Source organism: Arvicola amphibius, chromosome 12, assembly GCF_903992535.2.
Source record: "Arvicola amphibius chromosome 12, mArvAmp1.2, whole genome shotgun sequence".
Lineage (NCBI taxonomy): Eukaryota > Metazoa > Chordata > Mammalia > Rodentia > Cricetidae > Arvicola > Arvicola amphibius.
In genome coordinates this window covers 164058449-164086282 of record NC_052058.2, presented here as the reverse complement: position 1 = coordinate 164086282, position 27834 = coordinate 164058449, and the positions used below count along the sequence as shown (strand labels likewise).

Here is a 27834-nt window from a genome sequence, read left to right as displayed (position 1 = left end):
CTCCTCCCCTCCCACTCCGGGGTCGCCGCGGCCTCGTGTGACAGGGGGAATGAAAACAAGGGGAGCGGGGCGGAGGGGCGGGCGGCGAGCGCGGGGGGCGGGACTAGGGGAGGACGGCAGCCAATGGGGAGCGAGGGGCGGGGCGCTCGGCCAGGCTCGCCCCAGGCCGGGGAAGAGGGAAAGCGCCGGGGCCGGCGGACTCCAGAAGCGGCAGAGAGCAGCGGGGAGCAGCGGCGCTCCGTGAGTGATCTCCGGGACCCGGGGACAGAGGCGACCGGGAGAAGGAGGAGGAAGTTGAACGGAGACACTAAGGCGCAGGGTAAAGAGAATGGCGGCTGGGAGTGCGACTGTGGGGAACGGTTGTGGCGGGGTGCGGGACCGTGGAGGAAAGTCTCTCGGGAAGGTCGCCGGGGGCTCTTGCCCTCTGCGGAGAGTTGGGTGACTGAGCTGTTCCTGGGGAGACGCTACACAGGTCTCCTCGCCCCAGGCAGGGCTCCCACAGACGGACCAAAGTACAGATAGCATCAAAGTCCAACTTGGCGAACCCATGAGTTTTATTTTTACGCGAGTATGTATGGGTGAGGGTTTACGTACAGGAGCAGATACGACTCAGAGACAGCTACCTCCGTAAGGCACACCACAGCGTGGGTGACAGCTCCCAAAAGCCGGGAGCCCAGCGCGGGTGACAGCTTCCAAAAGCTGGGAACCCAGCATGGGTGACAGATCCCGAAAGCTGGGAACCCTGGAGCACCCTGCACAGCCTGTAGACAGCTCAACAGGTTGGAGAGTGGCTTCCCCAAAGACTCTGGTCTGAACCCCTTCAGCTGATGGTTTCTGCTTCTTTCAGGCAGCTAGTCTGATCCCAGAATCTTCTGTGTAGCCCAGCTTCCTTCAGTCTGAGGGGGTCTCTCAGCTTTTATCGCTAACTCTGGCAGGGAGGGACCTGGTGAATCTGGTCAATTTCAGGGACTTCCTGACGCGATTTTGAGTTGTTTTACTTTCCTGTTTAAAAAGCTTCCTTGCTTAGTGGAAACTCTTAAACAATACTGAAGCGCACAAATTTCAGCAGAGTCCCAAAGCTCACCAGGGGATCACTACTGAGGAACCACACACACACACACACACACACACACACGTGTGACAGAATCTGAGAAACCAAGCTCTACTGGAGGAACTAAAATGCAAAGACTCTGGGCTTAGCTCAGGCTCTGAGAGTGAGCTAGGACTCTACGTAGAGGACTGGGAGACCGTAGAACGGCAAGTTTGATAGGAAGCCGAGTTCCATTCCACTGAGGAGTAAGATGTGGCATTCTCCCAGAAAGAATCCCAGAGCCAGGGGAAAAAAATCAACAATGTACAATAGAATGTGCTGCTTGGGAAACAATGTATGTATGCTAGCAGCCGGAATTTTGGATTGAGGCATACCTGAGTCCTACCCCTAAATACTTTATAACCTTCTGAAGTTCTTCCATTACTTCGAACATCGCTAAAGAGAGGTGATAGTATCTCCAGCATGGATAATTCCCAATAAAGTGATTAGTGTAATTCCCTGCCACATTGTATGTACTTTAAAATGCACTCACTCCTTTAATCCTAGCCGACAGTGAGCAGAAGCAGAAAGGAAAAGCTCTGAGTTGAGGCCAGATAGGGCTACGTAGTGAGAGTCTGTTTCAAATAAACAAATGGTTCTTGTTATCAAAAAATGATGGGCGGTAGTGGCTCATGCCTTTAATTCCACCACTTGGGAGGCAAAGGCAGGCGAATCTCTGTGAGTTTGAGGCCAGTCTGTCTACAGAGTGAGATCCAGGACAGGCGCCAAAATTACAGAGAAACCTTGACTCTAAAAAATAAAAAATAAAGAAAAAATGTTCCTATCATTTAAGTTGAATGCAGCTATATTTAGCCTACAATTTATTACTTTAAGCCAAAGTTCTAAAGGTATATTTAAAACTTATGTAATATCTACTACCTAAAGCTAATATAAAGCAACAAATATTCTGAATCATATAAAATAAGAAAATGAGCCGGGCGGTGGTGGCGCACGCCTTTAATCCTAGCACTCGGGAGGCAGAGGCAGGCGGATCTCTGTGAGTTCGAGACCAGCCTGGTCTACAAGAGCTAGTTCCAGGACAGGCTCCAAAACCACAGAGAAACCCTGTCTCGAAAAATCAAAAAAAAAAAAAAAAAAAAAAAAAGAAAATGAGTGACTAAAGATAGACTTCTTTTAATGGGTAGATGATTATGCTAGGAACATGGAAAAGGGCTTCAGAGATAATCATTGAATTTTGTTATGCATTTCCAGATAAAAAGAAGGAAAAATCATAAAGGTCTGTATCATTTTCATTATCAAAGAAACTTGTTTTTTAAGAGAAAAAATTTATTTGAAAGAAAGTTATTCCCTAGAATAATGATTCTTTTAAGATATCATTTGTGTGTGCAGACTTTTGTGCTACATGCCTGCAGCAGAAGACAACTTCATGGAATCCCTTCTCTCCTTCCACCTTTTTTTTTTCTTGGTATTTTGAGACAGGATTTCTCTGTGTAACAGCCCTGGCTGTCCTGGAACTTCCTCTTGTTGTCTAGGCTGGCCTCGAACTCACAGAGATACACCTGCCTCTGCCTCTCGAGTTTGGGAATTAAAGGTGTGCTCCACCACTGCCCAACTCCTTCCATCTTTAATGTATGCTCCAGGAATTGAACTCAAGGCCCAGCTTGCTCTGCAAGCACCTTTACCTACTGACCATCTTACTGGTCATTTATGTGCCTGTGTGCCTGTCTAAGCTCATGTGTACTGCATGTATGCAGGTACACGTCTATGCAAGAAGGCATCAGCCCCCTAAAATTGGAGGTACAGATGTGGGTGCGGGGGACTGGATCCCAAGTCTTCTACAAGAGCAATAAGCACTAACTGCTGAACCATGTAAGTCCTAGAATAATGATTCTTTTTATCTTATTATTTTTAGACAGGGTCCCATGTATTTCATTCTGGCCTCCAACTTTCTGTGTAGCCAAGGATGGCCTTGACCTTCTTTCTGATCCTCCCGCCTAAAGCTCCCAAGTATTAATAATACCAACATGCACCAACATACCTAGTTTGTTTGTATTTTAAGAGTGTGTGCGTATGTGTAATCCAGAAGAGGGCATTGGATCCCCTGTCACTAAATTGCCTGTTCTCTGGAAGAATAGCAAGCACTCTGAACTGCTCAGCCATCTCTAGTAGTCAGACTTTGCTTTGCCAGTTCACAAATATCAACATGGAGACTTATTATTAATTATGAAAGCTTGACCTCAGCTTAGGCTTGTCCCACTATCTCTTATAACCTAACCCATATTTTTATTAATCTATGTTCTACCACGTGGCTTTTACCACTTTCCCGTGTGTCCAACTTTGTACCGCATCTCGATGGCGTCTCCCGCATGCCTAGATTACTCTGCTTCCTTTCTCTCCCCAGAAGCCTATACCCCCTGCCAAGCTGTTGGCCATTCAGCTTTTTTCTCTGTGTAGCTTTACAGCCTGTCCTAGAACTCAGTCTGCAGACCAGGCTGGCTTCAGACTCAGAGATTCACCTGCCTCTGCCTCCCAAGTGTTAGGATTAAAGATGTGTATGTACCACCACTGCCTGGCAACCATTCAATTTTTTTTAATTTATTTGTTATGTATACAATATTCCATCTCTGTGTATGTCTGCAGCCCAGAAGAGGGCACCAGACCTCATTACAGATGGTTGTGAGCCACCATGTGGTTGCCGGGAATTGAACTCAGGACCTTTGAAAGAGCAGGCAATGCTCTTAACCACTGAGCCATCTCTCCAGCCCAACCATTCAAATTTTTATTACACCAATCACAGCAAATACATTTTCACATAGTATACAAATACCCCACAACATTTTCCCCCTTTTTGTCTGAGTAAAAAGAAAAAGGTTTAACTCTAGCATAGTAAAACTATATACAATAAGTACAATTATCAGGTAAGAATTACATTCACAATCTCCAGTCCTTTTGGAGAACATATTATATTATCTATCCTCTTAGTGAGCCCAAAGTTTTATACATAAACTACTTTTTATCACAACTTGTATTGCCATTCTAAAAAAAAATCTTTTAGAACTTAAAGCATCTTCTTAGATAAACAGCTTTTTATGTTCCTCAACCTTATAAAATTTATTGTTTCTTTTCAAAATTTGGTAACAAGGAAGACTGTAACTCTAACTATCTCATCTTCAGATTCATCAGAGACCCAAGAAGGATATAATATTACCTGAGTAAGCAGGAAGTTCAAAGCAAACAAGTTCCAAAACTGTAGAAATGACGGAAACATCTGACTGTCTCAATGGTCACCGAAGGTTACTCTGCAATGTTGGGGCATCCATCTTTGGCCTCTAGACCTAGAATGTCAGACAGGCTTTTCTCTGAAGCAGAAGTTTTGAAGGACTGTCTAGCCTCATCTTGGCAGAGTTCAGCAGTCATTCTCTTTTGTTTCCTGTTTGTCCACTTTGTCCAGCGTATGTATTGTCAGCAGTCAGGGAAAGAGCAGCTTCTTATCCGAATGACTAACTTTGCCACATTGAAAGAGTTTCTTCGATGCCCATCATCTTTTTTTTTTTTTTCTGAAGTAGACTAGTGCTTCCAGGAACAGTCATGTCTCATTGTCATGAAAAGACTCGTGTTAGTAAAACACTTTAAATGCCATATTTTGTATGTATTTGAAGACTGTTTAAAATATACTTTTTTTAAGACTTATTTATTAAGCATACAATGTACTGCTGGCAAGGAAGGCACTAGGTCTCATTACATTACAGATGGTTGTGAGCCACCATAGGGTTGCTGGGAATCGAACTCTGGACCTCTGGAAGAGCAGCCAGTGCCCTTACCCTCCGAGCCATCTCTCAAGCCCTAAAATATACTTCTGTTTAACCTTGAAAACATACCTAACACGGCTGTAAGTTTGATTGTCATAGATGACTAAATAACTATTAACCTTCCTTTCTTTATTATCCTGAATAACTTCAAAGGACTAAAACTTTTCATTACACTTTTAAATAAGCTGCATAGGTACAAAACCTTAAACAAGAAATAGAAACATGCTATAACAAAAAATAACCTTAGGCCTTTAATCCCACCCAACACTTGGGAGGTAGAGGCAAGTGGATATCTATGAGTTCAAGGCCAGCCTGGTCTATAGAGCTAGTACCAGGACAGCCTCCAAAGCTACAGAGAAACCCATCTTGAAAAACCAAAAAGAAAAAAAAACTTAAATTTGCATCAATATATAAAAATCCCTATCAATGTAAAATATTTGACTGTTTTGATTTAATTTGTTGAGGAAACTCAACAATCCATTCTTTAGCACATTATTCTGGACTATACCCCCTTTTCCCTTCAGAAATAGATTCCTCAATCTAATCTCCTTTTCAGCTTTATTTCCATGATCGATAACAACTGTAACCAACCCCTCTAAACAATGACAAATATCCATAACCCACCAAATGATCACAAACCACCCACTCCATCTCTTGGGAATGTGGGCATTTTGTTCTCTAGACTGCTTCCTATTTTCTGAAGATCACAGCATCTTCAGAGGACCCTGAAAAAATTGGGATAATGGTCAAGTCTGGGGAGAGCTAGCTGTATTATTTTTTATTCAGTCTCTGTGTGATGGAAAAGTGTAGGTCTTATCTGAAGACTTGGCTGGATAGTCCATGAGGCTGGACCATCTCAACTGGGAGCTTTGAAGTTGTTCTGGATGCAGAATTTTGAGGAAACTGGAATAGAGGCATCTGAGAGATACTTTTCTTCATCATTGTTTGGTCTTTTTTTTTTCTTTCTGAAAACACAAACTTTTAAAGATATATAAATATCTGTATTAACACAAGTATGGAATGTGCAGTGTGCGCAAGTCACTTAAAGATGATTTTTTTAAAAAAAATTTATTATGTATACAATATTCTGTCTGTGTGTATTTCTGTAGGCCAGAAGAGGGCACCAGACCCCATTACAGGTAGTTGTGAGCCACCATGTGGTTGCTGGGAATTGAACTCAGGACCTTTGGAAGAGCAGGCAATGCTCTTAACCACTGAGTCATCTCTCCAGCCCAAGGATGATTTTTTTTTTTGTTCTGTGTTTGAGTAGGTAAACTTTGTAAGTTTGTTTGGACTGTATAACCAAACCTCTGTCCATGCTATAAAGAGGGCATGTTATGAGTCATGAGGACTCTGTAGCCAATAAGATGTATTAGTCTCATCCAGTCTCAGAGCCGTTCCTGTAGTAGAGGGATCAACATATATGTCCCCTGTCCTGTAGTCTTTATTGGTTGGTTTCTTTCTTTCTTTCTTTCTTTCTTTCTTTCTTTCTTTCTTTCTTTCTTTCTTTCTTTCTTTCTTAAATGTCTGTAGCCAACATTTTTCAGGAGGTCTCTAGCAATCAAATTTAATCTTTATTAATTTTGAATAGAACTATAACTTTTTGTTTCCTATGGAAACAAAGGCAAAACCTCTCCCCTGACACAACATATTTTTTGACTTCTATTTTGAAGGTCAAGATAGTCTTTCTTTTTCTTTTGGTTTATCGAGACAGGATTTCTCTGTTGCTTTGGAGCCTGTTCTGGACCTTGCTCTTATAGACCAGGCTGGCCTCAAACTCACAGAGATCCACCTGCCTCTACCTCCCAAGTTCTGGAATTAAAGGTGTGTGCCACCAACACCCAGCAAAAGTCAAGATATTCTTAAAAGTATATAGATTGGTTTAATTTAGCACTTTCCATAATCTAATGTCTCTCATCAGCCTTTTTTTTGTACATTAGCATTTAAAAAATTCAAAATCAGCCGGGCGGTGGTGGCGCAAGCCTTTAATCCCAGCACTCGGGAGGCAGAGGCAGGCGGATCTCTGAGTTCGAGGCCAGCCTGGTCTACAAGAGCTAGTTCCAGGACAGGCTCTAGAAACTACAGGGAAACCCTGTCTCGAAAAAACCAAAAAAAAAAAAAAATTCAAAATCAGCTGAGCAGTGTTAGCACACTCTTTTAATCCCAGCACTCGGGAGGCAGAGACAGGCCGAGCTCTGTGAGTTCAAGGCAAGCCTGGTCTACAGAGCAAGTTCCAGGCCAGGCTCCAAAACTACCAATGAAAACCTGTCTCAAAAAAAAAAAAAATGAAAGTCAACAAAGCACCATACAGGATCCAGATACCCTGTGTATTTCCCATCTTCATGAGGCTTTTTTTCCTTTTATATTACTTTACTCTCTCTTTAAAGACTTTATTATTTTTAAAACTATTTATTTTGCTATGATTGTCTATACCCCTTCTATTTTTTCTCTTTAGCATCTAAGCACATTTTTAAGCATATTATAACTGTTCAGACGTTTTCTAGGTCTGGAACTATCTTTCTGTGCTTCTGCAGCCTTTTCTGACTGCATGAGCCAAACCTTAACCTGTTAGGCCTTTTCAGCTTTCTGCTACACCAACCACAGCAAATACATCTTCACACAGTATACAAATATCGCCCAGCAATCTCTTCAGCCCCTAGAATAATGATTCTTAATCTGATATTCAAATCCAGAAACTATTTTGAGGCCAGGTGGTGGGCCTTTAATCCCAGCACTTGGGAGGCAGAGGCAAGTGGATCTCTGTAAGCTCATGGCCAGCCTGGTCTACAGAGCTAGTTCCAGGACAGCAATGGCTACACAGAGAGCCCTGTCTTGGAAAAAAAAAAGGGGGGGGGGTCACTGACATAAATTCTAAACAACAATCTGCGTAATGCTACTACTGAAAATTATTTAAATGATTCTCCTTATGAGATATATGTTACATATAGTTTACTACAATAAGATTTTGTATGATTGTGACAGGCTGTGGTGGCCTAGCTCCAGAAGCAGGCAGATCTCTGAGTTTCAGGCCAGCCTGGACTACACAGTGTAACTGTCTGAAAATGGGGAAAGGAAATACAGCTGAAGTTGGCTCAAAGCTAAGAGCACTCCTTCCAAAGGACCTAGGTTAGATTTCAGGACCCGGCGCCTGTATCCAGCAGCTCACAACCACCTGTGACTCTCGTTCTCAGGGGTCGGTACCCTCTTCTTGCCCGAGAGCACTGCACACAGGTATTGAAGTGTACACACACTCAGGAACACACATATACTCAGAAAATTAGTCATTTTGTTATTAAAAGAGAATATGGCAAGTGGAAAAATCAGGATTTTAGGCAACCAATGAGGTTGGAGATATCAAACTAAGAAGTCTCAAACTGCCAAATGTGAGGATGGGGTGGAGAAAGGGGGAACCAGGGGACCCGACTGAAGAAAATCTGACCAAGAAGCCAGTGGTTAAAGACCTGAGACCCTGAATTTGACCCCTGGAGCCTACACAGGAGAAGAGAACCGACTCGTACAAGTTGTTCTCTGACCTCCACAAGCATGTAGCACACATGCATCCACACAGATACACATGGAAAGGAAAAATGTTGGAAGAAAATCTGACCCAGAATGCATCTTTGTAACAACAACAAAGGAAATCTAAAATCCTTTGCATAGTCATTAATTTAACGAAAAGTCAGAATTATTCCTTTGTGAAAGAATTTCTGTGAAACGGAACATGAAGGAAATGGGAAACTGTGTCACATGTTATACAAACCTCACCAGGCTCTGTCTTGACTGTCAGTTTGTTTTTCAGACAGGCTACCCTGCCTAGGCATCTCTAACTGACTTTGGACGTGAGGCTCCTTGATCTCCTCCTGGTCACCTCCTCCCCACCTCCCAGGTGCTGAGGTCAGAGGGGTCAGCCACCTTACCTTCAGATTGCAGCTTCTCTTTTTTTGTTTGTTTGTTTTGTTTTTCGAAGTAGGGTTTCTCTGTGTAAACATTCTGGCAGTCCTAGAATTCATTCTGTAGACCAGACTGGCCTTGAACTCACAGAGATCCACCTGCCTCTGCCTCCCAAGTGCTGGGATTAAAGGCGTGCGCCACCACCGCCAGGCAACTTCCAGCTTTTCTAACACCCTGACTCCAACTTTCTGTGAGGTTGTAAAATAACATCCTAAAAGAAAAAGATTTATCTGGGCAGTGGTGGCACATGCCTTTAATCCCGGCAGAAAGATCTCTGAGGCAGAAGCAGGAGCATGTCTGAGTTCAAGGCAGCCCAGTCTCCAGTGAGTTCCAGGACAGTCAAGACTACACAAAGAAACCCTGTCTTGAAAAATCCCAGAAAAGAGTAGGCTTTAATACTGTCGTTTTCTTTACTACACTTAATTCACAGCTTGTCCAAAGGGGACTGATCACTAAGGCTGGGGCTTCTGCTTTTCTAATCCAGACTGGAATGAGCACAGCCCTTGGGCTTCTAAAAATCAGATCCATCCAAAGATAAGAGATGTCTTGCTACAAAGCAAAATTAATGTCATGCTTTCAGGAAGTCTGTTGTTGAAAAAGAGTAAGCAGCACACACCCGCGATACTGTTGCTGTTTGGGGGCCTACACACTGGTGTGGACCACAGAGGAGCCCCTGCCCTGCCCTCCGAAGCTCACCTCTGCCCTCTGCTGTCCTTGTTGTCCAGTGCCGCTCCGGTGAGCTGCAGCAATAGGGTATCTAATACAGATACCAAGAGAACTGATCTCAGCACGCCACCTCGTTTCTATGTAGTCTGTGTTTATGCTGTCTCATTCTTAAATATTTCTAATATGCCCCCAGCTAACAGCCGTAGTTTCAAACTGTGACTCATGACTCATTGGCGTGTTTTCACCATCAATTTAGTGTGTCAAGATCAAAATTATACTAAAAATGAAAGAGAATTTTTAAAAAGGGAAATAATGCAGTCTAGGGGTCCTGATGTGACACAGCCTGGGGTCCTGAAGTGACACACACAGCCTGGTGTCCTGAAGTGACACACACAGTCTAGGGGTCCTGATGTGACACAGTCTAGGGTCCTGAAGTGACACACACAGTCTAGGGTCCTGAAGTGACACACACAGTCTAGGGGTCCTGATGTGACACAGTCTAGGGTCCTGAAGTGACACACACAGTCTAGGGTCCTGAAGTGACACACACAGTCTAGGGTCCTGATGTGACACACACAGCCTGGGGTCCTGAACTGACACAGTCTAGGGCCTTGATCAGGTAATTAAGGAATTACAAGGCAGGAAAAATCTGAAGTGCAACAGGTAGCAAGCAAGGGAGAATCTAAACACTGCCGACAGAATCAGCAGCTGCAGAAAGACTTTTAGTGAGGTTTGGAAACACCCACATACAGCAGGCACAGAGAAGAAGAATGTCCCCATAAAACACAAGAAGGACTCAGGAAGCCGAAAGATGCAGTCTCTGTGTGCTGGGGAGGGGATGGGGGAGGGTAAAGCCTCTGAAGAGCCTTCCTCCCTAATTTAGGATTGGTCAGTTTGAAGAAACTAGGATGGTTGACTGTCTGAGAACCGTTGTGTGGCAGGTCCTGAGCAAGCCTTGAACTTGTTGGGCCAGTCCCTCAGCAGGGGGCCTGCTGTGAGAGGTGGAAGCCTCCAGTGCCTTTGTTCTAAGCTGTGGGGCTTTTGTTCCAGTCAAAAATGTAAGGAAGACTCTGGCCATCTTGTGAATTCGCCACCCTTATTAACTAGCCATGGCCCCTCTCCCTGTCTGTCTGTGTACCAGGGGGTCCATCTCCTAGTCTCTCAACAGGATCCCAAAATACTAAGCATAAGTATTGTTTTGAAGAACCAGTCTGCCTCCATTTTTAGGTTTAAAAGTCAGTCTTTTCTTTATCTTCTTTAAATGGGCATTTGTGAGTTGCCTCCATGTATGTCTTTGTGAGGGTGCTGGATCCCCTGGAACTAGAGTTACAAACGGTTGTGAGCTGCGTGTGGAAACTTGAACCTGGTCCCCTGGAGGAGCCTTCAGTGTCCTTAACCCCTGAGCCATCCCTCCAGCCCCCTTAAAAGCCATCTTATAGTAAAAACAAACTAGGCTCATTCCTGTTTATGACTAAGTCTGTTTCTCAAGGACTGGGCTATGTGCTACCTGTAACTTTAACTACAAATGGTTTCTGTTCCAGGAAACAGCAACCATGTCTCTGTGTCAAAGTGTTTCATGACTGCCTGTTACTATGACTACCTTGATTCAGCCACCCTGCAGTCATGCCTTTGTTTGAGTAGGTCCTTGGTACTATATACCTTGCTTATATTCTGCTCCTACAACCCAGTCAGTGTTGCCCACCAAATTCCTCAGCTGGAAATCTCCTACCCCGAGCTATAAACCTTGTCTTCCTCATGTCCAGTGCTGACCTCTTGAGCCTCATCTTAAGAGGAGGAAGCCCATGTACGTGAATAAAAGACTTGTTGTTTTATTATTATTAATTAAAGCAAAAAAATCACTTTAATTAATTGTTTGCCTTAATTTAGCCTTGATGATTTAGGTCAGTGGTCTTTCTCCTCCCATCTTTGGGATTAACAATTTCACAGTAATTATATACACAGTAACTAATGGAATTTATCCCAAGCATACAAAATTTGCTTTAACATACAAAAATCAGTCTCTATGTTACATCATATTAACAGAATAAAGAAAAAGGCCCATTCATTTCAATTGATGCAGAAAAAAAAAAAAAACTTTGGCCAGGTGTGGTTGTGCATGCACGCCTTTAGTCCCAGCTAAGCTCAGGCAGGAGTCAGAGGCAGGCGGATCTCTGTGAGTTCAAAGCCAGCCAGGGCTACAGAGAGAAACCCTGTCTCAAAGAAACTAGAGTAGCAACTAAGGAAGAGCCAAGAAGCCCTCATTCCTATTTCTATCAAACTGAATGGAAGGAGGAAGCCACTCCTCTTCAGTGCAGAGGAGATGGAACTGGGGCAGTTGATGGACTTGCAGAAGAATGTCTCTAGTATCCAGACGGTGTGGTAGGCTGGCGGGCTGGCAGGCTGGCGGGCTGGCAGGCTGGCGGGCCCACTTCCAGTCACCACTCTCTTCCAGCTGCTCAACCTCACAGTGTTACCTTCCATATCAGAAAATGGGAACTGTAGTCTGCCTCTCGCAATGTCCTGAAATTTGTCCGTTGTTCATGTTGATATCATTACATTACGATATATTTTACACACTGGCTTTTGAGCTATGAGGAAGGATGTTTAAACATTAATTTCAAACCAGAAGGATTTCAGACATCTTTGGAATGTTTGCCATAATGTAAATGTAAAGTGGGGGCTGGAGAGATGGCTCAGTGGTTAAGAGCACTGGCTGCTCTTCCAGAGGACCTGGTTCTGAATCCCAGCACCCACACGGCAGCTCACATCAGCCTGTAACTCCAGTTGCAGGGGTTCTGACCCTTTTTGTGTCCTCTGTAGGCATGTAGCATGTTCATGGTGCACAGAAACGCATGCAGGCGAAACACCCATACACATAAAATTTAATAATAATAATGATGATGAGCATGGTGGTACAGACCTTTAACCCAGAGCTCAGGAGACAGAAGCAGGAGCATCTCTTGTCAGTTCTAGGCCAGACTGTCTTTATAGCAAGTTTCTTTCCGAGTTCTGGTCCAGCCATGACTACATAGTGAGACAGAGTCTTAAAGAAGTACAGGGAAGCTTCCGGCTTGGATCTAGGAAGCTGGCTGGGGATGGCTAGAGAATGGAGAGAGGACAACAATACCAAAGTGACACCCCCAGGCCACAGAAAAGCTGGGGCAGGTGGGCAGTGCTCCATCAGCAGCAGCAACTACCTCAGCACTTATGGACCTCGGGGTGGTGTTTGTTATGTACAGCCAGGGCCGGGGTCAGCTATTCTCTGTAGGAAACAGGAAGAAGGGAGAAGGAAGCTACCGTTGCTAGTTTGTACACACTGATCAGTCGTCCATCAACACATGGATAAGGAAGAAGACTTTGCCAATTTCCCAGGAGTCTGAGGCCTTGATCCCTGTAATGGCTGTGCATTCACTCAGAGTATCCCCACACTTGGCTTCCTCCTTTTCCTACAGACAGGAAGGAGTTAAAGAGCTGGTGCATCAGATAAGAGTGCTTAATACTCTTGCAGAAGACCCGGGTTTGGTTCCCAGCATGCAAAGTGTCTCATAACCATGTGAAACTGTAGTTCCAAAGGATCCAGTGCCCTCTACTGGCCGCTGTGGGCTCCTGCACGCAGGTGGTGCAGTTTACTTATGCAAGCCTATGTCCACACACATAAACAAAGATAAACCCTTTTTTTTATTTTTAACAAAGGATAGGGAGCAGCACTGAAATGTGCGTGGCTGTAGAAAGGGCCACCTGAGAGCATAGCAAGGTGACCATTTGCAAGTCATAAAGAGGTCACCATGAACCAACCATGCTGACATTTTTATCCTACATTCAAGCTTTCCAAAGTGAGAGAAGAAAGTTCTGCCATTGAGCCCACCTGTGGCATTTTGTGTTAGAAGCCATAGCACATTTCTCAAGGCACAGATACAGTCATCCTCTGATCACACCAACTTACTATTTCCCATAATTCATTTTGCTGCTTCTCAAAAGTTTTCTTAGGGACAGAGGACAGCTACGCGGGTAGAGGCTGACCACCTAGATTCCATCCTGGGATCCCACGAGGTGGCTGGAGAGAAGCAGGTCTAAGCTCTACATAAACACAATGTGACTTGCACGCACAGACCATAAAAATAATTAAAATTTTTTTTTTGACAGGGTCTCACTGTGTGGCCCTGGCCGGCCTCAGTTAGCTGCCTCTGCTGACTGCCGAGGGCAAAGGCTTACACCGTCATACTCGGCACCTTGAACTCAAGAGAGGTCTGACTCCCTCTGCCTCCTCAGGGACAGGATTAAAGGAGTACACCACTATGCCTGGAAAAATGTGTATGTTTTCTCTCCTATAGTGGCCTCCAAACCAGGAATTGTGTTCTTTGCATTGGTCTTCCTTTTTCAGTACTCAGAACAGTGTGCTTATCTTCTGTCATGTGTTTTTTTGTTTTGTTTTGTTTTTTTAAGATTTATTTATTATGTTGCATAGAGTGTTCTGTCTGCAGGCCAGAAGAGGGCACCGGATCTCATTACGGATGGTTGTGAGCCACCATGTGGTTGCTGGGAATTGAACTCAGGTCCTCTGGAAGAGCAACCTGTACTCTTAACTGCTGAGCCATCTCTCCAGCATCCTGTCACACGTTGTGTAATGACTGTTTGGTAGCACGATGATTTCCAGTTGGTCTCAATAATGAAAACCCGCTGGGTGGTGGGCGGCACACGCCTTTAATCCTAGCACTCCTCTGCATCTGTCTCCAGCAAACCTCAGGCTACAATGATTTCCTGTCTCCTCCCGCCTTATATTCCTCTCTGTGTCCAGCTACATCACTCCTGTCTCCACCTCCCTAGTCCTGGGATTAAAGGTGTGCGCCACCACTCCCTGGCGTCTAGTGGCTTAGCTCTGCACTCTGATCTTCAGGCAAGCTTTACTTGTTAAAACACAAACAGAATATCACTACACTATTTAGAAATTGAAGTAGCAAAATCGCATTAGTAGTTAAGTGGTGTTGAGTAAAAGTGTGACTTTGCAGTTGTCCGTTCTGAAGGGAATGGATTTTCAGGAGAGAGAGGTGGGAAATTGACAAAGAACGGATCATGGGCCCATCCCCAGCCGAATCCCAAGCATGGAATGAAACATCTCTCTCACTCACTGTCATTTCTCCTCACGGTGGCCTCCTGACAAGGCCGTCTGGGTGGCCGTGGTGGCCTCCACAGGAATTCTAACTGCTTACCAACTACACACTGGTACCACCCTAGTGTCCCCAGAACCTCCCTTAGCTCAGCTTCACCGATGCCATTTTGGTGAAGACGTACTTTCAGCTGGGACGAAGGGTTCCATTCATACAAAAGTCTGCGCAACTGTAGGAAGACAGACTTGACTGTCGTTCAGAGCATTCCTGAGTATCATGACAAAAGGAAACCCATCATTTAAAGTGAAATTTGCCTGTAATGATATCATGATGGATCATCTCAGGGACATAGAAGTTCCTCAGCTTCATGGTGGCCAAAGAAAAACATTGGCCAAAGAAAAACGTTGGCCGTGTCAAGGAGAAAGCTCAACATTCGTGGATTCTAAAATGAATATAAATAGGTGGAGAGAATCTTCAGTGTCTTCTCTAGTTAACATAGGTGGAGAGAATCTTCGGTGACTGTCTTCTCTGGTTAACATAGGTGGAGAGAATCTTCGGTGACTGTCTTCTCTAGTTAACATAGATGGAGAGAATCTTCGGTGACTGTCTTCTCTAGTTAACATAGATGGAGAGAATCTTCGGTGACTGTCTTCTCTGGTTAACATAGGTGGAGAAAATCTTCAGTGACTGTCTTCTCTGGTTAACACAGGTGGAGAGAATCTTCGGTGACTGTGTTCGCTGGTTAACACAGGTGGAGAGAATCTTCGGTGACTGTCTTCTCTGGTTAACACAGGTGGAGAGAATCTTCGGTGACTGTCTTCTCTAGTTAACACAGGTGGAGAGAATCTTCGGTGACTGTCTTCTCTGGTTAACAGTGGCCGTTTTGTTTTTACGTGTTCAGGCTTTCCTCTGCATGGTCACAGAAAGCACAAGTCAGAGTCTGGTAGCACATGAGGATGCTGCAGTAGGGTGGTCAACAGTCCACGTGTTCCTCTAATAAAAAAAGAATGAATCCTGATCGTTCGCTTTCTGTCCCCTTCAGACTTCGGTGTGGTCTAGGGTCCAGTTACCTGATCAAAGACTGGCATAGGTGTTGCTATGAAGTTACTTTGTAGATACAGCTAACACCCACAGTTATTGACTTAAATAAATGAGACTGCCCTAGATCCTCTGAGTGAGCCTCACCCAATTAGATGGAACGCCGGAAACAAAACTAATGTATAAGAATCCAGCATGGTGATGGAGACAGCATAATCCCAGCACTAGTGAAGTGGAGGCAGGAGGATCAGAAGGTCAAGGTCTTCCTTGCTATATAGTAAGTTTGAAGCCATCCTGAGATACTTGAGACCCTGGCTTTAAAAAAGAAATCTTGGCAGGGTTTAATGGCACACACCATTAGTCCCAGCACTTGGAAGGCAAAGGCAGTCAGATCTCTGTGAGTTCGAGGCCAGCCTGCTCTGCAGGCTCCACCTACAGAAAAACCCTGTCTCGAAAAACCAAATAAAGAAACAAATAAATAAAGCAAGAAATAAACTTAATATAAATGTAATCTTCTGCTTCTATTTTTTTGAAGCACCCTGATTATTACAAACCCCTATTGATTGTATTTACTATTTATCTTGATCTATATGCTTTTGCTATAACAGAATTCATAGCAACTAAGTAATTATAGAGAAGTTTGAGATGACTCAGTTCCCAGAAGCCACATTGTGAAAGAGAGCCCCCGATCCCAGAGGTTGTCCTCTGGCCTCTACATGTGTGGTCAGCAACTGCTTGTCCTAGTGAGGACCCTGTGATGTTCTATGTATGATAGAAAAGCAGAACTGGAACCTGGCATGTGCCAACAAGGGGGAGAAGCAGCTGACCTACCTTATAGTGACCTACACTAATGAAAACTTACCAATCTCACGACAGAGACATTCATCCCCTTTTTAAAAGCTTCATATTTTTTGATAAATAACTCCAGTCTCAAAGAGAATAAAGTGATCGAATATTCTAAATAAAAGGATGTTGTGAGGCTCTGGAAAAAAAATATATTTTTAAATGTATTCCTTTTACATTTCATTTGGGTTGGGAGGCGGCTGTGTGGAGATGAGAGGTCAGCTTTCAGGAGCCAGTTCCGCTCTACATAAGGTCCTGGAGACAGCTCGGGTCGGCAGCTGGCGGTGGCGCCTTTACTCGGGTCGGCAGCTCGGGTCGGCAGCTGGCGGTGGCGCCTTTACTCGGGTCGGCAGCTCGGGTCGGCAGCTGGCGGTGGCGCCCTTACTCACTGCACCGTCTCACATCTCACTTCCCCTTTTCTTACCCCGTGTGGATGGGGATATTGCCACGGCACGTATAGAGGCCGGGACAACTTCGGGAGACCGTCCTTCTCTCCGTGGATCCCAGGTGTAGGTGGCCCCTGAGTTGCTGGCGTCGTGTTCTCACCCAGCCGTCAGAGCAGCCCTCACTAACTCCTCAAGGCCTCCCTTCCCCCGTCCTCTTCACCGACAGCCGCTCTGTAACAATGCTAGAATACCCTCCACTCGATGCCTGGTCAGACATCACTCTATTGAGGTTGTGTATCAACTGAACCATTGTTAGTTACCATGCTTTTATTAAGTCTGGAATCACAAATCTGAGAACACTCACGTACATTTACTTGACTGAGACGGTTTACACTCTGGGGGTTCTTTTAATAATATTTCATTGAAAACTGGACATTTTATATAATAAAGGAAGTATTGGAAGTTATTGGTGTTCAGTTATTTGCTTATACCAAATGACTTAACGTGTTTTATGCCACTGTAATATATACCTGAGGCTAGGCATTACACATCAAACAGAAATGGATTTCTTTTTTTTTTAAAAAAAAAATACTTATTTATTATTATGTATACAACATTCTGCCTCCATGTATGCCTGCACACCAGAAGAGGGTGACAGAGCTCATTACAGATGGTTGTGAGCCACCATGTGGTTGCTGGGAATTGAACTCAGGACCTCTGGAAGAGCAACCAGTGCCCTTAACCTCTGAGTCATCGCTCCAGCCCCCAGAAATGTATTTCTGATAATTCTGGAAGCTGTAAGTCCAAGGTCAGGAACCAGCTCTAGAAAGGACTTTCTTGCTGCGTTGTCCTGGGGTGGCAGCCACCATATGGTAGAGGAGCAAAGAGAGGGCCAGGAAAGGGTTGGGGCTAAAAGAGGTCAAACTCTGCTTTTGTAAGGCGCCTACTCCAGTGAGAGCTTACTCCTGCAGGAATAGTACACCAGGACCTGTGTGATGTTTTTATTAATTTGCAAGTTTTTTATAATAAAGTTTACTTTTAAAATAAGTCAAAATGACAACACACAGGTGCAGACTTCTCGTAGCTATAGTCGTAACGGTTACTCAGCAAGAGGATCACTAGTTAGAGACTGTCCCGAACTACAGAAGATCCGGTCTCAAAGACACAAAAACAAGAGTGGCATGATTGTCTAGTTTGCAGAAAGCCCTGGGTTTGAACCACAGCACCCCAGAATATATAGGATATATACAGAATCTACCAGCACTTGGGAGGTAGAGGCAGGAGGATTGGAAAGTCAAGGTCACACCCAACTTCGTAATGAGTTCAAGGCCAGCTGAGATTCATTCTCAAAACAAGCAAGCCTGGTGTGGTGGGAAATTCCTTTAACACTACCACTTAAGAGGCAAAGGCAAGTGGATCTCTGTGAGTTTTAGGCTAACCTGATCCACATAAGAGTTCCAGGATGGCCAGAGCCACACAGTATAGAAACCCTGCCTATAAATGAATGAATGAATGAATGAATGAAATTAGAGGCCTATTACCATCGCTACAATTAGTTGGGGCAGTGATGGCTCACACCTTTTTTTCCCAGCTCTTGGGAACAGAGGCAGGTGGATCTCTGTGAGTTTGAGACCAGCCTGGTCTACACAGTGAGGAACTCTTATGTAGAAAGACCTTGTCTTAAAATGCCAAAATAATTTTAAAAAACAAACCTGTTACAATTAAATCTCCACACGCATTCAACCCGCAGTACTAAAGCTGTTGTTTCTGATTCTCTGTAGTGTGAGGCCACGAAAATACCTGTTCAGCACTTTTATTCTGATCATCTTGCTTTTGTTTTAATGACTGAGGGTTTACTTTATTTTATTTTATTTTTCAACCCAGGGTTTCTCTGTGTAGTCCTGGCTCTCCCGGAACTCGCTCTGCATTCCAGGCTGGCCTTGAACTCAGAGATCGGCCCGTGAAGGGTGTTTTCTAAGGTTTCCCTCTGTGTCTAGTGTTCAGCATTCCGCCACAAATTTATTCGATGTTTTCACACACCTTGAGCCAGCAAGGGGTTTGTGTTCTACTAAGGGATCCATGTGTGCACTGAAGGATTAAGTAAAAACCCCGCTTGTTTGTATTGGTTTTCTACCCTCTGCCCTCTCATGCCTTCTGCTTCTCTTGTTACGTGGTGGGCTTCAGTAGCTCGTGATGGTCCGTGAATTAAGCTGCCCAGCTCATATGTGGGCAGTTTATACAAGCCTCCTCCGTGACTGTGACACCTGAGAGAATTTCATCTTTCGTATGTGTTTCTGTACATATCCGTGTGTGCTAGTGTACGTATCAGGAAGTGTGTGGTCATGTAGATATGTGAGTGTTGAGGTCACCACTTGCTCTCCACCTTAATTTTTTGAGAAAGGGTCTCTCACTGAATCTAGAGCTAAAAGGTTCAGCTAGATTGGCTGGCCAGCAAATCCCAGGGATCCTCCTGTCTCTACCTTCCCAATATGGGGATCATAGGTGTGTGTAGCCATGCCCAGTTTGTTATTTTGTGTTGTTTTTTACATAGGTGTCAAAGCTCTAACTTGGGTCTTCATCTGTGCACATCAAGCACGTTGCTGACCGAGCCATCCTTCCAACCATCTCTCCAGCTTTGAGAATTTAGATCCCTGCCTACTTTACCAATCAGTTGCTTACTCTAGGTACAGGAAGCCTCTTTGCTTTTATATCCTGCCTACTTGTGTTATGCCCAAATCCACGAAGTCCCCACAAAAGCCAACAAGGAGACTGAATCCCGTATGTAAAAGCAAAGAGTCTTTATTTTAATCAAGTTTGCAAACTCGGTCTCTCTGTGTCCAACGTGTTGGAATAACTGGAGAGCCCCGAGCTCAGTTAGAATAGGGTTTTATAGTAGTAAAGGTGGGGGTGAGGGCTTTCTGAGGTTCAGGACCACTGATTGGCTGACATTTGTCTAGGGTTGTCCTGGTAAGTGTGCACTGGCAGGTGATCCTATCTACAACGGTTAGAACATTAGGCATTTCCTTTGGATGGTCTGTTTTGGACGGTGCTCAGGTAGTCTCAGCTTGTGGTTCTTCCTGCAACCAGGCACTGCCTCAGGGTAAACTACTGAGACTCAGGCCTCTTGTTAAATTTACAGATGGCTGAGTTCTACTCTGGCAGGTGATAATGGTTGGAAGTAAAGAACTTCCTTTGGGTGACCTGCCCATACTTAGCTTATCATGGCTGGCTCCCACAGTTGCACTTAGGTGCCTACAGAAAGTGGTTGGGGACTTCCTGGGAGCTGGGAACTCAGTGGTGTGTATAAATAGGCACGTAGTAGTTTAAATTCTAGAGGGATAAGTAATTGTTTTATTTTCAAAAGTAAGGTGTTGAGCTTTTCTTTCACTTTTAATTATTTTGTTTTGGTTTCATTGTTGGGTTTTTCATTGTTGTTTTAAGTTTTTTTTAAGATGTATTTATTTTATGTGTAGGAGTGCCTTTATGCCAGAAGTAGGCATCGGATCCCATGTGGTTGCTGGGACTTGAACTCAGGTCATCCGGAAGAACAGCCTGTGTTCTTAACCTCTGAGTCATTGCCCCAGCCTTGGCTGTCCTGGAACTCACTTCCTAGAGCAGGGTAGCCTTGAACTCTGCCTAGAACACCACACCTCACTAAATCTCCACTTTCAGAATTTATCCTGAGGGTTACCTCTGGATTCTTTAGAATACTTGTCATCTCTGCTCTCTGTGCTTTTGTGATTCTGGATCCCAAGAATAATGTCTATATCTTAGAGAAATGCTCAGTACTCAGTATCCGGGCAGTGGTGGCGCATGCCTTTAATACCAGCTCTCGGGAGGCAGAGGCTGGTGGATCTCCTTGTCTACAGAGTGAGTTCCAGAACAGTCAGGGCTACACAGAGAAACCCTGTCTCAAAAAACAAGATAGAGACAGACACAGAGAGAGAGAGAGAGAGAGAGAGAGAGAGAGAGAGAGAGAGGGAGGGAGGGAGGGAGGGAGGGAGGTAGGGAGGGAGGGAGGGAGGGAGAGAGGGAGAAGGTTTACAATGGGTGAGAATCTTGTTAAGAGAAGGGTACCTCACGTGAAGAATTGGGGCTAGGCATCTATCTCTGGATTTTGGAGTGGTTTCAACTTTCCTTAGTGACTGACTTGGCACCTTTTCTTTAACTTCAGATTGCAGCTCTGTTACTGATGGCTTCTCCTAAAATTGCTTCCCTCTCTTGGGGGCAAATGAAAGTGCAAGGCTCTACCTCAACCTACAAGGATTGCAAAGTGTGGCCCGGAGGCAGTCGGGCTTGGGACTGGAGAGAAACAGGAACTGAGGTAAGATTCTTTGATGGGACTGGCTGATGCTCCAGGAGGTTGACCAAGTAACTTCCGACCTCCTCTTCTCTGCCAAGTATGTTCATCACCGTTGAACTTCCCCCTTTTGAAGTACATAATGCAAGGCTGAAAGCTGGCTCAGCAGTTGAGAATACTGGCTACTCTTCCGGAAGATCTGGATTCGATTCCTAGCACTCTCTCGGCGACTCACAACCATCTGTCACTCCAGCATCCGTGATGGTGTACAGACATACATGTAGACGAAACACCCACTCACACACACACCACAGACTACACAATGCAATGTAACGGACCCAAAATTCCATTCATATTCATGAACTTGTACAGTTGCTATTCTCGGAATCCTGGGATATATTAACTCCCAACCATGAACCGCCAATGCCACTTTCTCTGTCTGCACGTCCAGCTCCTGGAATGACCCTGTTTGTTTGTTTGTTTGTTTGTTTGTTTGTGAATTCAATCCTTAAGTGGCAAAACTGTAGGTTAGATCAGGCTTCTGGCTTGGTGTTACAGGAGGGGCCTCTTGTTGGTTCCTGGCCACTTAGCCCGGAAATAATCACACAGAAACTATATTAATTAAATCACTACTTGGCCCATTAGCTCTGGCTTCTTATTGGCTAACTCTTACATCTTCACTTTACCCATCTCCATTAATCTGTGTATCACCACAATGTCGTGGCCCAACAGCAAAGTTTCAGCACGTCTATCTCCGGTGGCAGATCCACGGCGTCTCTCTAACTCCGCCCTCCATTCTCCCAGCATACAGCCTAGCTTTTCCCGCCTAGTTCTGTTCTTCCCTGCCATAGGCTCAAAGCAGTTCTTTATCCATTAACCAATAAAAGCAACACAGAGACAGAAAGACCTCCCACACCAGCTTGGTCGAGAGGAAAGAACCCAGACACACATGTTGACGGGAGGGGTGGGCATTGGGAGTTCCAGCTCCGTCCTGACATGGTTTGCCCTCGGAACAAAGCTGTATGTGGGCCTCGGCCACCCTGTATCACAAGTGCAGCAGGGTTTAGGCCGGTGTGGTTTGGGTCTGAATCTTATGCACTGCCCCACAGGACCCCCATTCCTGTGTGTGCCGGCCATAGGCAAGCATGCAACAGAAGACCCATTTCAACCCGCCTTGTTAGTGAGACGGTGCGCAGGTTGCTGACACTCGGCTTCCCGTGCCCGAGGCTGGAGGGAGGAGGCTAAGATCACTGTGGGGAACCTCTGGTCAGGATCCACCTTCCTGTGGCAGAAGAGGAGCCAGGGCCCTGGGAGAGTCGAGGTCGGCCCTTCACTCAGGCGAGGGACAATGAGAACACAACCCAGACAGTATCTAGAGGACATAGACTCCCGCCATCTTTACCACGGTGCAGCCAGCGACTAGTACGCCTGCTGTCCATGCGAGCCTGTGGTCGTGCAGAACGAAATGATTCTTTGAAAGTTTAATTTAGCCATGTTTCCTCTTCAGTTTAATCATAAAATTTCTGAGCCACAAAGGATGAAATCCTCTTGTCTGGCTGCTCTACTGGGTAGCAGTCAAGACACTGTACTACGATTAATAGCTTTCCCCCCCAAGAAAAACCTGAGCTTTACAGCCCTAGGCTGTGTGATAAAAGCCTCTTAATAGAGGACAGAATCACACTCCGTGAGAGCCTCGGTTGCCTGGAGGACCTGGAAGCAAACAGGAGCTGAGGGCAGGTTGAGGACGTGGGGAAAACAGCACCGCTCCAATTCCAGGTTCCCAGAAAAGCTGAGAGTAATTGCTGCCCGCACCTGGATCCACTGGCCCCTGCTGTTCAATCTTTTACTGCTCGGACGACACAGTGGGCCTGCAGGTCAGCGGCGCTGAACCCATCAGTGCGTTTCAGTGACGCAGCAGCTGCGCCGGGCTCCCGCTAGCTCTAGTCTGACTGCCGAGGATCACAGTGTCGCAGGCTGACAACCCCACTGCACTTCCAGCCGCCAGCGGTCCTGTTTCATGATAGCTGCTGTCCTGAAACAATGTGCGCCCTAAGAGTTTGGGGGTCGTGGCTCTGGTCAAAACAGTTGCTAGTTGTTGTTAAATGAAGTAACTGTCCAGGAATTTGTATAAGTGCATTTATTTAAGGAAAGACAAATTCTCCAACCCTGGCCTGTAATTCTAGTAAATGTTCACTGTGGTCATAGCTCCAGAAAAAAAAAAAAAAAAAAAAACTAAATTTTTTCAAATCATGTTTATTAGTTTAGTTCACGAATGGATCTGGGATTGATCAGAGAGTGTGGCCTGAGAAGAGCATCTGATTAATTCTTTTATAGTCTTAATAAATAGTTGTGATCAATCCCAGCACTCGGGAGGCAGAGGCAGGCAGATCTCTGTGTGAGTTCGAGGCCAGCCTGGTCTACAAGAGCTAGTTCCAGGACAGGCTACAAAGCTACAGAGAAACCCTGTCTCAAAAAACAAACAAACAAACAAACAAACAAACAAACAAAAAACCAAAAAAGTTGTGATCATGTATGTCCCTTTTCCAGTTTGTCCTTAAAAATGTTAAGTATTTAAACATTACAATCCGGGGCTGGAGAGATGGCTCAGTGGTTAAGAGCATTGCCTGTTCTTCCAAAGGTCCTGAGTTCAATTCCCAGCAACCACATGGTGGCTCACAACCATCTGTAATGAGGTCTGATGCCCTCTTCTGGCCTGCAGGTGTACATGTAGACAGAATATTGTATACATAATAAATAAATAAATATTTTTAAAAAAAACATTACAATCTGAGGCTGAAGAGATGCCTCAGAAGTTGTCAGCACTTGTTTTGAGCTCCAGTGACCACATGGTGATTTACAATTTTCTGTAACTCCATTTCTGGAGATCCGACACCCCTTTCTGACCTCCAGACACTAGACATGCTCCTGGTACACAGATATTCATGTGGGCAAAACACATGCAAAACATGTAAAACACATGCAAAAAGTAAAACACATGCAAAACACACATAAAGCCAAAATCCATAAACATTTCAAAGTCTCAAATACTTTTTAAATTTATTTTTTATTTTATTTTGCGTGCATGGGTGTTTTGCCTGCATGCATGTCTGTGCAACACTTGCATGCAGTCGCCAAAGGCATCAGATACCTGGACTGGAGTTACAGAGGGTTCTGAGCCACCACGTGTGTGCTGGAACTCAAAACTGGGTCTTCTGGAAAAGAACGAGTGTTCTGTTGTTGTTGTTTTAATTTTTTATTCGTTTCACATACCAACCACAGTTCTCCCTCCCTCCCGTCCTTCCACTCCCTCCTCATCACCCTCCAAACCACACACGCACACCCCATCCACTCCTTCCATGGGAGCCAACAAAGCCTGGCACATTTAGTCAAGGCAGGACCAAGCCCCCCCCACCCCCCCAATCAGGGCTGAGGAAGGCATCCCGCCATATGGAGTGGGCTTCAGAAAGCCAGCTCACGCACCAGGGAAGGTATTTTGGTTTTTGGAGGCAGGGGTTCTCTATGTAGCAGCCCTGGATGTCATGGAGCTTGGTTTGTTGACCAGGCTGGCCTCAAACTCACAGAGGGAAAAAAAAAAAGTTTTTGTATGAACATGAATTTTCATTTCAAGATTTCTTTTTTTTCACTTTGGTGGGGTTTAATTGAGAGAAAAGTCAAAAAAGGAGAGGGGACTGGCGTCTGGGAACAGGAGCTGTGGAAGAGGAGAGGGGGAGAGAAAGAGAGAGAATACAGTATATGTGGGGGCTGGAGAAACGGCTCAGCAGTTAAGAGCACTGGCTGCTCTTCCAGAGGTCCTGAGTTCAGTTCCCAGTAACCACCAGATGGGTCAAAACCGTTTGTAATGAGTTCTGGTGCCCTCTTCTGGCCTGCAGCATAATGCAGGCAGAACACTGTATAGCTATTTTATTTTATTTTATTTTTGTTTGCATTGGTATTTTCCCTGCTATCTGTGTGTGGAGTCAGAGACAGCTGCCATATGAGTGCTGGGAACAGAACCCGGGTCCTCTGGAAGAGCAGCAGTTAGTGCTCTTGACCGCTAAGCCATCTCTCCAGCCCCCCTGTATAGCTATTTTAAATAAATCTTAAAAAAATATTCCTGGGGGCTGGAGAGATGGCTCAGAGGTTAAGAGCACTGGCTGCTCTTCCAAAGGTCCTGCGTTCAATTCCCAGCAACCACATGGTGGCTCACAACCATCTGTAATGGGGTCTGCTGTCCTCTTCTGGCCTGCAGTCATACACACAGACAGAATATTGTATACATAATAAATAAATAAATAAATAAATAAATAAATAAATAAATAAATATTTTAAAAAATATTCCTGGAGCTGGGAATGGAAGGAACCAGAAAGAAACCCTGCCTCAAAAACAAGCAAACAAATAATAGAAACAGTAAGAAGAGGGAAGTGCAAGCACCAAAGCCTCCATTCTCACAGCGCAAAGAGGGAATCTGACCCTGGCTCAGAGGACCCAGCTGGCAGTGGGAGAGCTGGGATTTGAACTCAGACACACACTGCTTCTGCTCTAATGAGGGCTCTTTCTGGACTCCTTTGCTGAGGAACAACCTTGAAGTCAGTTGTGCTGAGTCCAGCAATTGCTTGATAAAGTCCTATCCCCCCTGCCCCCCCCCCCCCCCCACACACACAGGAAAATATTCCTTTCTATTCCTCTCCTCCCTCCATTGGAGAGCTAAAAGGCTGAGAGGGGACAGAATAAAATATTTAAAATTACTTCATTAAAATTGAAAAACCAAACCTAGAGTCTGTAGAGCCGAGTCCAGGGTTAAGAGTGCAATCACACCTCCTGTTTGTTTAAAATCTTGAGCTTTTCCCGTGGCTCCTCTGAGCCAGGCAGACAGGCAGGTCTTTGCACACACATACAAACACTCTCTCTCGTTTGGGGTTTTGTTGTTTTTTCTTTTTTCTATTTTGGTTTTTCGAGAAAAGGTTTCTCTGTAGCTTTGGAGCCTGTCCTGGAACTCACTCTTGTAGACCAGGCTGGCTCGAACTCACAGAGATCTGCCTGTCTCTGCCTCTCGAGTGCTGGGATTAAAGGTGTGCGTCACCACTGCCTGGCCAAAAAAATAAAATTAAATTAAAAAAATAAAAAAAATAATTCTGTTGTGAAGATTGGTACCTTCTGTTCTCTCCTCCATACCCAGCATTCCCCTGGGGTGCAGCCTGCAGATGTGAAAGAAGTCGCTGAGAAGGGTGTGCAGACCCTGGTGATTGGCAGAGGGATGAGTGAGGCCCTGAAGGTAGGTTCTGGTGTCAGCAACATTCCTGAGGACAGACATTGGCTCTTGGACTGTAGCTTTCAGAGATACCTCCTTCCCTGGAGTTCAGGCCCATGTCAGCTCTCTCGCTGCTGAGCAGTGGAAGAGACCTAGGATGCGTGAGACCAGTACGCGACTCCACCTTGTCAGAAAGGGCTTTCCCAGTCTGTGCCTATGTGCCCAGCCATGACTGTGTTTTTTTTTTGTTTGTTTGTTTGTTTCTGTTTTGTTTTGTTTTTGTTTGCTTTGATTTTCGAGACAGGGTTTCTCTTTAGTTTTTGGTGCCTGTCCTGGAACTAGCTCTTGTAGATGAGGCTGGCCTCGAACTCATGGAGATCCGCCTGCTTCTGCCTCCCGAGGGCTGGGGTTAAAATCTGCATCACCACTGCCCAGCTTAGCCAGCTTTTCTTAATTTGAATCTACCTTTCACCTCTGGGCTTTTTTCCTTCTCTATTTCTGTATACCCTATTTTCACTTTTACTCCTCTGCTAGCTGTGTGGCTGACCCCTAGTGTCCTCCTCCCCTTGTTCCTGCTCCTCCTTCTCCCCCTTCTCCTTCTCCTCCTCCCAGATTTCTCCTCTGTTTATCCTCTCTGCCTGGCAGCCCCACCTATCCTTGCTCCTGCCTTGCTATTGACCATTCAGCTCTTTATTAGACCAATCTTTGGACAGGCAAAGAAATACAGCTTCACAGAGTTAAACAAATGCATCATTAAAAACTCCAACACATCTTTGCATCATTAAACAAATGTTCCACAACATCAATAAATGTAACTCGTCTTAAAATAATAGTCTACAACCCTATCCCTGATTCATAAACACAGAATTAAGAGAAATAAGTGCTGAGTTTGATTCCTTACTCAGAGTTACACTGCTGGAAAGACTTCAATCCAAGGCTCAGTCAAAATGCTGCACCCCCGTTTCTTCTCACCAGGGCTAAAGCGTGGGTATGAGACCCTTTGGGCACGTGACAGTGGTCTGTTTTTCCCACCTTGGTATTGGGAGTGAACTCGGCCACATGCATGCACACACTCTGAACCACTGCGACTCCAGCTCCTCAGAGACTTTTCTGGAGCTCACTGGGGCTCCCTGCCCGAGGCTGGAGAGGTGGCGCTCCGGGCGACTGAGTCTGTGAAGTACACTTGCCTTAGGACAGGAAAGAAGTCTCCGGGGGGCCCCTTTCCCCCTACTTGTTCCTCTCTCTCCCTTCTCTCCAGGTGCCGCCATCCACTGTGGAATACCTGGAGAAACAAGGCATTGATGTGCGGGTCCTCCAGACGGAGCAGGCGGTGAAGGAGTATAATGCCTTGGTTGCCCAAGGGGTCAGAGTGGGAGGCGTCTTCCATTCCACCTGCTGATGGAGCCCACGGAGGGGAATAAACCACTAAGCAATGA

At 45.2% G+C, this 27834-nt stretch overlaps 1 protein-coding gene across 3 annotated transcripts; it reads left to right on the top strand.

Moving 5' to 3' along the window:
- Positions 1 to 146: 146 nt before the first annotated feature.
- Aamdc (adipogenesis associated Mth938 domain containing) lies at positions 147 to 27834 on the top strand. 3 transcript variants are annotated; one of them, XM_038314251.1, is made up of 4 exons: positions 147 to 240; positions 21024 to 21173; positions 26327 to 26422; positions 27657 to 27834. In XM_038314251.1, the coding sequence occupies exons 2-4, from the start codon at positions 21042 to 21044 to the stop codon at positions 27795 to 27797; spliced, it is 369 nt and encodes a 122-aa protein (XP_038170179.1). In that variant the 5' UTR covers positions 147 to 240; positions 21024 to 21041; the 3' UTR covers positions 27798 to 27834. The 3 variants fall into 3 exon arrangements, with proteins under 3 accessions (XP_038170179.1, XP_038170178.1, XP_038170180.1); XM_038314250.1 differs by having other exon boundaries at positions 153 to 319; XM_038314252.1 differs by lacking the exon at positions 147 to 240 and adding an exon at positions 13634 to 13788.